The sequence below is a fragment of the Buceros rhinoceros genome, unplaced genomic scaffold, assembly GCF_000710305.1.
Source record: "Buceros rhinoceros silvestris isolate BGI_N320 unplaced genomic scaffold, ASM71030v1 scaffold38803, whole genome shotgun sequence".
In the NCBI taxonomy this organism is placed as follows: Eukaryota; Metazoa; Chordata; class Aves; order Bucerotiformes; family Bucerotidae; genus Buceros; species Buceros rhinoceros.
The window spans coordinates 18,322-32,810 of NW_010405042.1; the positions used below are offsets into that span (position 1 = coordinate 18,322).

Here is a 14,489-nt window from a genome sequence, read left to right on the forward strand (position 1 = left end):
CTGCTGGATTCAAAAGTACTGCTGGAATAAAAATTGCTGAGGAGATGAGTAAAGGTCCAAGAGAGTCTAAGGCTACTTATCAGACTGAATATGGGGGGTGGTCTATGAAATGTAGTGACTAAAATTAATTTACCCATTTATCTGGAAATAAAAGGCTTGTTACCTCATTAGTAATCTACTAAATTTGGAAGGTGTGAGATTTAAAAAGCACACTATGTTAACCAAATCCGTATCTACATATCTGTTAATTCTGCATGCTGAGGCTAAGATCATCATCACCCCCACAAACATTCCCAGCATTAAGACAGCAAAAGCTTTATTTTATCTTCGTTAATCACTATCACAGTAAGAAAACAGCACCCAGAAAACACAGACTATTACTTCCAAAGGTTTTTTGAATGTCAAGTTTTCCTTACCCCTCACAATCAACTATTTCAGGTCCTTCAAATGAAAAGGGATCTGTCTTGTCTGGCTCCGACTTCATCTTGTATGTTTTTGTCAGGACTGAATTAGAAAAGTAGTCATTGGGCCCAAAGTGGAACTCTAATGAGAAAGACTGGAAGAAAGTTCCATTAAAATTCTGTTATCACTAATTTTTACCTTTGAAATAGTGCATCAGCAGAATTGCCATTAATCAAAGTCTGAATACAGGAAAGAAAAAAAAAAAAGAATTTGATGGCAAACATATCTTTCAAACCACAGCAAAGGCAAGAAATGGAGGCACGTCAATCCATTCCAAATGTGCAGGAAACTAGAACAACCTTGACTAGTACTAATGCTCAAGTTGTAAGCAGGTAATTACCAAGTCACCTTTACATATAGAACTGCTGTCTTAAAAGCCACCTTAGAAATAAGTAGTTTGAAAAAAACTCTTGGTTTCATTTGCTGTGGGAGCCTAGTCATTGTCCTTTGTCTAGGGATGATGATGTTACTCAAGTCATTTTGACATCAGAATAACACCAGGTTGTTACCTCCCCCTCCTCTGATCATTCAATGCCATGTTCTTAAAGAGACTGAAACAGTCTTTGTTTCTAACGAAAAAATCTTGGATTGCAAGAGTCTGTATTTAAACAGTACGCTCCACCGTGAACCAGAAGGGCTTTTTCTATGTCATAGAAAATCCCGCAAAAGAACACTGCCTTCATAAACTGAAGCCTGAGATTATATATGTCTTAACAGGTTACTGTCTGAAGCAGATGGTTCTGCTTATGTTTGAGCCTCCTGTGGCACCTGACAATTGTTTGCACAAATTCAGTTTCTTACATGGAGAACAAAAGGCTCCAGTTCTGGAAAACTGCAGCATACACAATGCATCAATTTCCAAATCTGTAAGGCTTTCAAAACTGCTTGCACAACACTGTATGCCCACTTTGCACTTGGGACCAACTATGAGCTATGTAGAAGTACAATAAAACTCAAACTGCCTTGGAACAGGGGAAACAATGAAGGTTTTCAGCTTTGTTGTTCAAGTTACTTGAAGGGGGAAAATGTCTGCAGGTCAGTCCAACAACACAGAAGGGTTTAAAGTCAAAACCACCAACATCACCATAGCTACTGCACAACCACAGCATGTGTAACTGTTACTTTAAATATTTTATTTAATCCCCTAGCAATACACCATAAGAACTAGACCTAATGTGCATACCAAAGTGATCAGATAACTGCCAAAAACATTAGTCTTGAATATGCTTCTCCAGGCGCTCTTCAGACTCAGGCCAGGAAAATGGTCTGTTATCACTCACATCTGCCTTGCCATCCTCTATTCTGGAAGGCCCACCATGTGCAGACAGGATAAATAACTCGGGGACAACAGCCTCATCATCAACGATATCTATCCCTCAACTCATCTCCCAAAGGCTCCTTAGTCTTTGTAAGACCCCATGAATCTCCTCACACGACTGAAACCTGGAAAAATAGCGGTCAAGGAGTGATGGGAGACTGGTGGCAACCGCAGCCTTCCCAATTCACATGCTCACAGTTTTAAGGAGAGGAAGCCACTGGGAATGAGAGGTGCACTGGAATATCTGTGTTGGCTTCAGATAGCCTATTTCAGCTTTACTTCCATTTCAGAGTGACCTGGGACAGCTACTATGGCTTGGGGGAATCTTCAGCTAAGGCAAATCTCTCTGGCAAGGGAAGGAGTTACGAACAGCTTATCCACTACCAGTGGCTAACACACATACCCAGATAATCCCACAAACCATCACTGTGGTTATAAATAGGTAACCAGCTGGACTGCTCAGCGTGCAGGATCCCAAGGACTAGCAAAACAGAAGTATCTGCAGAGACTGCATTTCAGTATTTCATTTTGTACCTGTTAATCAGGAGACAGTAAGAAGCAGCTTCCAGCTTCTCACACAATTTGAAATGTTGTATTAACCTTCCCAGGGATCTTTCTTCGGACATCTTTGCTTTTGCCATCAGCTTACTTTTGTAGCACGGATTTCCAGATTTTCCCTTTAGTATGAGATGTTCTCATACAGCTCAAAAAAAAAGAACTTCCCAATTTTAAGCTACTTCAGTTACATCCAGATGCATTATCCAAGTCCAAATACAGTACAAAAACTGATGTACAAATAGATACAGAAGTAGAAATTATATTTATACAAACATATGTGAGTTTATTCAGATGATTATAAACAAATAAAAGCAAATAATAAAGGAATCACTTATGATTCTTGCAAATAAAAGTTTATATATACAGGCTACAGCAAACAAAGCTTTGAAGCACATTACTGCAGCCAGAGAAACATACTTTTGGAGGATGTAACTACAGTTAATCACTTTGGGCTGATGATAAACTAAAAAATTCCTATCACTTATTTCTTCCGGCTGCAAAATCTAATCCCCAGTAGAATTAGTGTATTTATTACACACTGGTTATGTGAACTTTTTACAGCAGAAAGCTACCACTGCTGCACCAATTTTCAATAGCCATAGAATTCCACATAAGACAGTGACACTCGACTGGGTAACAGGTTTCACTCAAGTAGTCAGGAATGTGTTCTTTTGTCTCCAAATGCAGAAGGGACATGGAATTTGTCAGCCTTCCATTAATTGGATTTTATGTAGCACTGGAATGGAACCTATTCACAGAAATATGCTGTCAAGAGGTTACGAACAGTGCGAGACAAGGTAAATTCATTGATGCTCTAAGAGCAGTTCTTCAGCTTAAGGTACTGTAAAACAAAGCTGAATGAGAACACAAAGTGCTGTAGGCCAACCCAACTATTTCCAAATCATCTAAATGCCACCAAATAGATAAACCCCACCAAATTCTTAGAATACTTGACTTTGTGCTTAAACAATTTTATTCACAAAACTCGTATCCTCTCCTTCAGCCCTAACAGTATTTAGGAACTTAACTCCCAATTTTATTCTGTCCATCCTAGTTCCCTATTAGCAACTCAACTGTTTTGAGTGTTAATAGGGAGAAAGACAATGAGGACTAAAAAAAAAAAAAAAAAAAAAAAAAAAAAAAAAAAACTTTGCTTCAGCTGTTCTTAACCTTTAAAAGGTATTTTGAGAAAGTCCATCTTTCTTACAAGAATCTTCATTGTAGTTTTTTTTGCATTTAATTTGAACTTTGTCAGAAGACCCTAACTCCGTAAGATAAAACAAAAAATACCAAACCTAAGGAAAAAGGCCAAAGGATGAAGTTCAAAGAAAGGATGTGTAGGCTCAAATCCTATCTTTCTCCCTGCCTGCTCAAAAGAGTTCAAGGAAGAAGTACAGTTCACATGAATTAAATAAGCAAAATAACTTCTTTCTGATAAACACAGTATCTGTTTCCGTACACTGAATTTAAACATGAAAATTGAAAAAAAGGGCAAAGTTGTATTTTAAAAATTACTCACTGGTACACTTTTAGAAGACTGTCATTATACCGTATTTTTCTGTAATTTTTAATAGGCACAGTATCCATCAGTGTTTTTGACTAATATTACTAGGTCACATATCTTCTTTTCAGGAAATATTCAATACAGCAAGTAGCACCCAGAATTTTTTTCCACAACTGATTTTCAAACCAAAAGTAAACATGTAACTTTATCAGTAATAATAGCTAATTTGGAATTTGAGAGCAAAAAAACAAAAGTGAAAACTAGACAGAATTGAGCCAGAATTTTAATCTAGAAACCACAGTGAAGTTAGAGATGTCCAGATTAAGGATGACAGAGCAAAGGGTCAGGAAAGCCGAATATAAATCTTTAAAAGGCAAAGCATGAAAATATTAGCTTCGAACAAAACTCTCCACACATTCTAGTTGAAGAGAAAGGAATTAAAATTTTGAAATGCTACTCACTTAATTACTACAATCTTCATGAGAAACAACCACAGAGAACTCACCATAGGCTGTCCAGGTTCAGAAAACTTAACTTTAATATCCTGCAGATGTTTCAAGATTGGTTCATCATATTCCTAAGAAGATTTAAAAAGAAAAGAAATTCCTATTCAACAGGGAGTAATTAGAAGAACAAAATAACTTAGCTTGCTTGTTCAACTTGTTCTTAAGAATCAAACATTGTAGTTATTCAACAATTTCAGCTAAAGGTGAGATTGGATCCAAATTTCTTAATCATAGTTGCAAGTACCACAGGCCAAACCCTAAGTCAATATTCCTCATCTTCAGTAAATACAGCTGCCACCACACTAGGCTGCGTGAGCACCAGTGAAAACAGAGTAACTCCACTCAGCTTGTCAATTCCGAATTCTCAGAAGTTTGGTCACTCACATTCCACAAACACTATTAATTGGAAAAAGCAGCATTTCATTTGGCACGTGACAGAAGTTACTCTTTTAGGGGAGAAACTTACTTGTACTAATTCACTTAGCATATCTACATTCCTAAAGATAGTAAACCAGAAGTCTGGAATTCCTTTGACATTTGCTGCTTCCGCTTCCGCTTTTTCTTCTATTATGACTGCATTTTTCAGATCTCCCTGTGAAACAAATACAGAAGGAATGAATTCACAACTTCTTAATACATTTAATAGAGAGGCAGCTGTACAAAACATTCATCTCTGAAGCTGTGTTTGAGGAATGTTTACAGAGAAAAATAGTGTAAATTTTAAAGGAAGTTGAAAGACAAGATTTATTTACACAACTAAACATTTATACATTTAATTAAGATTTACTTTCAACTCTCTTGGAATTCTGTACAAAGACTAAATAAATGGAGTGAGTTTCACTGACATGACAAACAGAAATAATTAAAACACACTTCTACTTTTCTACAAACAAAAAAATACATTTCTATTTATCTCATTCCTGTAGCTTCTTGTGTCATTTACAGTGTTTCATCTAAATAGTTTAAATTTAACTTTGCCCTCTGAAACACCTCTGAAATTTTGCAGAATACTTGGTAACATTGGTTTTCATAGTTTTTCATTATTACACTGTCTTCAATTATTAGTCTTTTGTGATACACATAACTGATGGCAAATGTGATTAAAAAAAAAATACTTAAGTCACTTTTCCATACCCAAAACTGAGGAAACTCGCAGTCTGAATTAGCAGCATTGTACCTTACCTTTTACACCACTAGATAGCAGCAAAGACTTGGGTTACCACTAGCAAAGACATGAAGCATTTATATGCCACCCAGACATGTTTCTGATCTGTCAATGCTGTATTCACACTAAGACTAACAAACATTTTTTGCTTGTTCACATGAGTACTGCGTCGTGCTAAATCTCATGAGATCGGTAACAAAGGGAACAATTCACTTTGTATAAAGAACAGCGTCCAAAGAAAACTGAAGGAAAATGGGCCACAGAAAACCTGACAGAATAGCAAACACAACACTAAGTAGGTCATTCCTCTGAGAAAAAGTGGAAAGCCCTGAGTATACACCATGAGTTTACACACGGTAAGTGTGTAAAAGGCAGCCTACAAATATTATCCCTACAAAATCTAGATAGCACCTACTCAGACTCCACTAGCCAGCATACATTTAATTAGATCAATTCCATCCTAAGAGTAGGTGACGAGTCTAATCTGTATTTATGGAAATGAAAGCTAATTATGTCCCCCAAAATAGAGGGGGCAGGCAGACAAACAGCCAGCCTTCTGTTATCTTGGGGTATCCTGTAGCACCGGAATGGAACCCATTACCAGAAAGATACTGTTAACAGGTTACGAACAGTGCAAACAAAGGCGACTTACCAATTCACTCAAGTTAAAACCATGAAAAAAGGTTAAACTGAATCTTTAAAAGCTTTCACTGGACACAGCAATGCATTCATCACAAGAGCACATTACTGACAAAACCTTCATTTCCAAAAGGTGAGTCTTGCAATGGAAAACACTGCACAGGGATTAATTCTGACAAACCGATACATCTGCAGTTCATTACCCAGCGTGTACTCACAGCTAGTTTTTCTTCCTCCTCATTTTCACTGTGCCATTCCGACTCTGCATCTGTGGGTTCAGCTTCCCCATTAATAAACTCTCTTCTCTGCGTTAGAAAAATCAAGAATGTAATTGAAGATATACGTTTACATATATGCAACAGAACCGATTCAGCTAGCAGACAGAGATTATATACAGCCTTCCCACCTTATCAAAAAGGGGTTGATAGAGTGCTGCGTATTTTCTCTCTAAATCATGTACTTCTTCATAGAATTTAGCTTCTATATGGGCACATTTCACCTGGAGTTGTTTCAAGGCATCAATTCTTCTTTTCACTGCTTTTGGTAAACTAAAACACAAACAATTCTTTAAGGTTAAAAGTTAGTTGTCTCAGCATTACTTAATATATCACTGTGAAATATGCTGCTTATAACTACAGGTAATTCTTAAATAAAAGGCTTATGTCAAAACATCTAATTCTTCAAAACCTATTTCAAAAATTTGAAAGAATCCTCTCCTGCCAAAGTTGTTCTTAAAGGCATTATCTTCTGTTCCATTCCCCTGGGCCACCACCCTCCCTGTGCAGTTCAGAGATCTGAAATTAATACCTTCGTTTACACCTAAACTGAGACTAGAGCTGTGTTGAATCCATTTATTAAAAACAAGAACTGCACAATTCTGCAGAAGAGTTTTGATTCATAGTTTGTACTCTGAAAGCCACACACTGCCCAGCTGTACTTTAAACTATTAAGCATTTATAGTCAGGTAAAAAGAACCTTTCATAGCATTTGTAATTTTTTTTTTTTTTAAAAAAAAAGGGGTCTACCAGCTATTCCAGACAAGAAATAAAAGCACAAGTATCTACTAAAGGCTATATTTTGATGTTTAAGTCGACTCTACAGTTAATATAAGACTAAGCTTCAACTAAGTATTTACAAGTCCTGAACTTTCCAATGCATCCTAGTGAGCAATCTCAAAGAAATCATCAGTCAATGCAGCACACACCCTGACAGAATAAGGGTCACAGATAGGAACAAGGCAGGGTAAGGGAGTTATGGCTAACCGAAATAACAACAGCCAATGAAAATACTGAACTGGACAAAATTGTTTTCAATTTTGTGTAAGTAAACTAAAACGTGACCCTTCCTTCCCGAAGCAGCCTGCTATGAATCATGGTTTAAGTCAACCATCTTTCTTAGTGAATCAACCGCTGTAATTTCCTACCTTAATTATACAGTATTAATGTTCTATTCTGCTTTCAGTCTTTCAGGAATTTTATTGTGCCCTGTACTTACGTTTCAATGTAACTTGAAGGAGTAAGTGCTGTGTTGTCAAGACGTTCCTGTAGTGCTGCCAGGACCTGTGGATTTTGCATCACTTGGTCTGCTAGCTTTTCTATGAAGACAGAAAACAGCTTTTAAAACAAATTTGAATGTATTTATAGTGTTTTTGTCATACTGAGTGTCTTACAGCAGTCACCGTAAAAATACTCACTGTTTTCCACATCTCAAATAGCGTGACAATAGCTAATAACTCCAGCAAAATTACTTGATTTCAGAAAAACAAAATTTGATAATGATAGAAAATGCACCTTCCTCTTTGCAAACACATCAAATGCTTACTTTTAGAATCAAAGAAATAGTACACTGATGACATCAGGAAATTTCCTGTCTTCCCAGGAAAGGAACTTGTCTACATAAGAAAGTGCAAAACAGGAGTTTCTCCATCCTTCCTCTGTATTAGCTGTAACTTATAAGCCACATATAAATTTGCAAGAGAAGAACCACTGAAATTATACCTCCAAGACACTTGTAAAAGTGTTTTTCCGTTAGTCTGACTCCTGAAAAAACTGATGAAAATTGTGTACTGTACAGCAAAGCTCTATGACCATTTCCTTGAAAACTACTGATTTTTCACACGAAGATTCTTTAACAGTCTGTAGGAATCCTCCAACAGTCATCACAACAGTTCACAGGAGTCTGTTTTTACAGGAGGTCAGACCTAAAATGCTTCTTTAGGAGTTAAAAATCCTCAGTAATAACTGCATAACAGGTGATCACAGTGCAAAGACATTCACTTTTCAAATCTCTCCATTCCTTCTCTCTGCACTTCTCCCCACACGTTAAAAACCAGTAACTTGCTTAGCACACACTAACTCGATGAAGCTTTTATACAGCTGAGTTTGCGTGGGTTTTGATTGTTTTCATTGCTTGTTTGGGTTTCTTGTTTTTTCTTAAATCAACTTGACTATAGGAATTATTCAATAGTGTCTACCAGTTTATGTGCTATTTCCAATTGCCCATTACAAAGGCTTCCTTAAAAAAATGTAGTAAGTGAGACCTAAAGAACGTTCAGTGGCCTCACACGTGAAAAACTTCACTGTAACTTTCAAATTCAAGCATTTGGGTGAATAACAATGGAATTGTAGCTTTTCCACACACAGAAATATTAATTTGAAAAGTATTATTCAGAAGTTATCCATAGAGCTCCCAAATGAAGAATAAAAACCTGAAGAAGACATATTATAAAGACGCATTTTCCTACAAACAAGACCTTAAAGAACAAGCATACATACAGGCTGCTCATTTTAATAACGATGCTGACAAAGATGACATGCTGTTAAAATCTACTCTATACAGGCCTCATTGCAAGCATCTAGTGGGTTATTTCACGCAATAGTGAACCACCCGAGTCAAAACACACACAAAAACACTGTCACTGTTACAAAAATATAGCCTTTATTTTGCTCTTGGCTGCTATAAACACACAGAACACGAGATAATGAACAGTTGGGAAAACAAGTTATTGCTTTACTTTCAATAGCAAACACATCTGTAGTTTTGACTGTAAGGCCTTGGAACTGTAGCTGTAGAAGCCTCAATACACACGGCAACAAGTTTATTCCACCTTTGTAATATCACCTACTACTATGTACTCTTACCTTTTTTGTCGCTTGCATTTTCGGCAGCCTCCACAGAATCTGAAGCAGTATCTTCTGTTTTACTAAAAGAATTTAAAATGTAATGTATTAAAAAGGCATCCCTTTATAAAAATGTCAATGTTTGAAGAACAAAAGTATTTGAATTTTCAGTGTTTACTACAGGACGAGCTTCACAAACAAGTATGCCACTAAAAGCCAGATATTCATGCCCTCAAGCTTCTCAAAACTTAGAGTTGAAATTTGAATATGAAACTAGTTCTCCTAAGATGAACAGGATGCAAAAGCAAGGGAAAAAAAACCCCAAAAATGACAAAAAACCAAAATGAAACAAACCACAAAAGCTTCAAAACAAAAAAACACCTGACAGATAAACTAATCTCATCAAGTGAATGGCTGGTCTTTCATCTGTACTGGGTTACTCTGAACAGGAAAACTTTATTACTCACAAGTGAAAATACAAGACACCTTTTAGTGCAAGTGATGAAGAAAAACACGAGAAAGGACGCAGGTAAGAAAGGAAAATAAATAAGAGGTCAAAGCTCTGTGTTTCAAATTTCTGTATCAAGTTGTTTTGATTAAAGACATTTACTTCTGTTTTAAAAAGTGATGCCCCTCTCCTCCTCAGCTCCCAGCTGCAATGCCTTCTATCACATTCTTGTGCTGGAGAAAGAGAGAGCCCAGAGTGAGCCAACAGCCCACAAGCAGCCCCTGTGTGCCCGCCAGCGTAAAGGTCGCAAAATCCAGGTTGAGTATTGCTGTAATTAACCCTAACTCAGATACAAAAGGAGAACAGGTATCATACATGCACATGGGTAACTGTTAGTCACTAGACAGACCAGCTTATCCAGCTTACCCTGGGCACTGCAAACCTTGAAAGACCAGCATCACGTATGTATTAGTTTAACGACACTGTTATTTGTTCCAAACATGCTCTAAAAACTAGAAAATGAAACTGCTTTTTGCATGCTTAAATCATACAGATCAGAGAAACACTGAGGATCAGTGCTCTCTTCAAGCCTTTAGACCATTTAAATATGAACACTGAAAACTGAATCAAGACAACACAAATTATAACCCAAGAAGAGTCACTCCGTATGCAATACACTACAGTCTCAGCTTCTCCTGTAACAAATGAGCATTTTGTCCTTGCTGTAAGGAAACCCAGTCTAGTTAGACAAAATATTACCATTTCATTCTTATCTAAGTTTGGTAGTACATTCTTCATAGGTAAAAAAAACAGTACTCACAGCATAACAGATATACTGTCACCTGTAACTACCGTGATTTCATTTTGGTAAACAATCCAGCATACCTGTTATCTGCCATCTGTGTGCCTGAATCCGCCTGCAAGGTGAAACACAGTTTTTAAAAATACTTTAATGGTAATTGTAATTTATTTACCTCAATAGAAGATGAAAACAGAACAGGTCATTGTTTAAAACCTCAATATAAACTAACAGCTGCTGATTTTGCCAAGAAATTCATCATGCATAATCTCTTACAGTAAATAGCCACCGCAACTCCCAGTCCAAACCGGAACTTGCTCATAGTTTTTAATCAGTCTGTAGGTACTTTCATTTAACCCTTTTAAACTTATTTTTTCTGTTAAGTATTCCAGACGCTAATCCATTTCTGCCAGGTAAGTCTTCAGTGCAGAGACCAGTGTCACTGTTTTCTAGACTAGCTCTGCATCTATTAAAAAAAAATTATGCCAAAGAAGATTTATTATTTTCAGTATCACAGTAAACAATGGATTTTTAATCTCTGTATATACTCTATTACTACGCCTGACCTGAAAACTATGGAAGTTCAAATGAATTACAGCAACTTCAGAATTACTGTCACCTGAGCAGAAAAATATGCCTGACTTTCCTGTCTAATCGGGATCATTTTTGTGAACAGCTGCTTCCACTGCACTATACTGAATGACAACCTACAACTGCTGCTAGATCGAGGGACGCAGAACACTGCAGGAAAGAAAATTTACCAAGAGAAAGGTTTTTGACAGCAGCTATGAAGGCAGAATACCCTATATAAAGATCCCCCTTGAATTTATCAGGAGCGAAAAAACAAAGAGACACAGCAGTTGAAGTCTTGGTATTAGCAATGACTGGAACCAATCACGGGGTAGCACAGCCACCCCAGCCCCCAAGATCTAAATTAGCTCTCCTGAGAAACCAGAGGGAACCAGATTGCCTAACTTATTTTGCTGTTATTTCAGTACTGGGCTGAAGTAGTCAAGCCTGTACATTTATTTTAGTAATACAGGTTGGGGTTCCTTCCCCTTCATTCTAAACAGTTTGCCACAAATCCTAGTAATCACTGCATAGCACAGAGAAGGGTTATTTTCCACCATCAAACTTTCAAGAAAGCAGATGTTAGTAAGCAAGTCAAGTTTAGAATAAAAAGTAGAATAAATTTAGAATAAAAAGTGATGGAAGCATCATTCATGAGAGGCAACAAAGAGGTCTGATTTCTCAAGATTCTGTAAAAGCCAAGTAGAATGATGTTTAGCCCAGCTTCCAACACAGGGCTACCAAAGAAGAACCTAAATGCTAATGACACCTTGAGTGCCAGCCAGGGCAAGCGGGCGAGATATCACATGCACTCTCCCATCTGGAAAAGGCGATTCCTGCTCCAAGCTAGAGAAGTAACACCTTCACAACCACCTTAGAGAGAGTTGAAATGCTTTGTTCATTTACAAAAGCACTAGGAGTATACCTTAGATTATGCCACAGGCACACTGCTTAACATCTACCGAAAAAGCATTATGAGCCCACCCTACAGATGTCTGGAATAAACAAAAGTTGCTTCTGGTAGACTATGTGCGTTTCAGCAACCCAGGCGTATTTATCTGGAAACACTCTTGCCTTAAACAAAACAAGAGCAAGTGGCAATAGCAGCAACCATCTGTGAGAACAAAACTAAATAATTTTACTCTCTTACAGCTAGAGAAGAAAAAAAAAAAAAAAAAAAAAAAAAAAAAAAAAAAAAAAAAAAAAAAAAAAAAAAAAAATCTCTCTTAAAAGCAAGAAAAAAAAAAAAAAAAAAAAAAAAAAAAAAAGAGTGCACACGAGTCTTTCCTTCCATAGCAGACAGAAGGAAAAAAGATACGATTAAAAAGGTAAGACATAGCAAATTGACCTAATACGAGAGTTCGGCCAACAAGTTACATGATCCTAGTCCCTATTAGAGGAAAGAGTAGTAAGCAACTAAAAATGCAGATTGGCATTACTTAAAAATTAGCCTCAAAGACTTCTCTCTTCCAACCTAGGCCCAGTGACAGAGCTAATGGAAAAAAATCTGCTTCACACACAAATCCTTCTGCTTGGTTGTTTGCGCTGTAGCTGCTGCAAGGAACCACTTATCCACCCTGCTGAGGGGAGAAGAGATCCTCATTCGCATTTGGAAAACATGGAACAAAGTTCCTGTAACTTGAATATTCAAGTAGCAACTGAATTAATCTGCGCTGGAACAGACATGAACTGGGCATGTACTGACAAAAGCCATTCACCTCAGTAACATGAAACACCACCACCACAGACAGACACAAAAAAGGACACCATGCCTTGTGCAAGTACATACTTTAAGTCCTGTTTTGCTCCTCAAAGCTGTTTCTTCAGGAACTGAAAAGTAAAAAGAAGTATATAAATAAATAAATAGAAGCCGCTTTCTTACAAAACAGCTTGTGATTCCCAGTTGCATTACAGCTGTCCTCCAATGACTTCACTGATGCAGTTACCCGTAGAGCTGTTCAGTCAAAGCTGGTGAGGGCAGGGGAGAACAAGGTGATTTCAGAGAAAGACAAAGTTAAATGCACATCTAGTCGAAAAAGCACAACAGCAAAGCACTGAGCCTTCGTATTTATTGCCTTGGTTACTTTTCCAAGCTCAGTTTACAGACAACGAAGACATGAAAAAGCTACCAGAACTCCAAGAAAACAACAGCACAAGGCATAGTTATTATCACTACCAGCTCCAGGAAGAGGCCAAATTTGTACCTGATTTATTCTGGACAGTTCTCCGTTTTCAAATGACTAATGCAGGCACGAAGCTTTGGGGAAAGAGAGGACTAGAGCAACCACTTGTCCCACAAAGCAGGCTGCTGCAATTCGACAAATGTCACACACTTGTAGCTATTTAAAACAGCAGGAAACTGTAAACTCAATGTATGCTAAGACAGTAAGAGCTCAACATAAGGACAAATAATATGTGAAGAATGCAACTTTAAAGGAAAAACCTGACCATTTAATAGCAAGACATTCATAAATAGAAATGTACATAGCATAAGTTTTCTCTGCTAAAAAAAACCTGTCTCATTGTGTAAACCTTCAGAACCCAACTAGCAGGAAACGAGTAGTCCCTGAACTCACAGGAAGACTTCTACCCACCACTGTTACTGTTTTTTGTAACTACAAGAAAACAGAAGGGAAAGTTATGACTTCCGTTTTACAGCTGCTGGGACGCAACCCTGTAGGAAGTCATAAACGTAATAGTCTGAATACTTCTTGTAAGGAAAACGAGAAACAGTAAGGAAAAAATAGTCAAGAGGAAGAAACTCATTAACCTGTTCCACAAGCCCTGAACATCAGCAATACTTAAGTTCACCCTGAAAGTTTTCTTGAGGCAATGCTATTTTGGTTAGAGACTACTTAACAAAAATTTGCCTAGTGGCTCTGGTTTCACTTATACCTTACATACGTGCTTCTCTACCTTTTTGTTTGAAGCCTCGTAAGCAGATGTTACAGGAACAGAGCTAAACAAACCCCGCAAACGCTGATATTATATGCGGTAAACAATCGCAGCAGCAGCGAAAATTTTAAGCAGGCCTTCAGCCGGGAGACGGGACCTCGGAATGAAAAACGGAGGCCCCAAAATCCCACACCACGCTGAGGGAACACAAGACCGGGGATGAGGTCAAACGAAAGAACAGCACTTGACTTAAGCGGCTACGGGTTTGACTCAACCGAGCACGGCGGGGTACGAGAGACGGAGAAACTGTTCACCACAAACAACAGCCCTCCCACCCTCTTCCTCCCACACTTCCCCCGGGGAGGGTGGGGGAAGGGAGGGCTCGCTGCCAGGCTCCCCAGGGCGGGCCAGAGCGGCCATACATGTGGCCGGAACGGTTCCGTCTCCCCCTCTACCCAACTCAGACCAACGCAGACCCCCTCCTCTCTCGGCCCAAACTTCTCAAG

General features: G+C 38.0%; 1 protein-coding gene across 2 annotated transcripts in view; it reads right to left on the reverse strand.

Moving 5' to 3' along the window:
• NAP1L4 (nucleosome assembly protein 1-like 4) overlaps positions 1 to 10,634 on the reverse strand; it is a 23,588-nt gene extending 12,954 nt beyond the window's left edge. For both annotated transcript variants that reach the window (XM_010133567.1, XM_010133568.1), the window contains exons 1-8: positions 10,605 to 10,634; positions 9,293 to 9,354; positions 7,647 to 7,746; positions 6,559 to 6,700; positions 6,371 to 6,457; positions 4,815 to 4,940; positions 4,348 to 4,419; positions 417 to 556 (exon numbers count right to left, since the gene is read on the reverse strand). In XM_010133567.1, the coding sequence (XP_010131869.1) occupies positions 417 to 556; positions 4,348 to 4,419; positions 4,815 to 4,940; positions 6,371 to 6,457; positions 6,559 to 6,700; positions 7,647 to 7,746; positions 9,293 to 9,354; positions 10,605 to 10,618 (743 nt within the window). In that variant the 5' untranslated portion in view covers positions 10,619 to 10,634. The remainder of the gene's footprint in view (positions 1 to 416; positions 557 to 4,347; positions 4,420 to 4,814; positions 4,941 to 6,370; positions 6,458 to 6,558; positions 6,701 to 7,646; positions 7,747 to 9,292; positions 9,355 to 10,604) is intronic.
• Between the last annotated feature and the right edge of the window lie 3,855 nt (positions 10,635 to 14,489).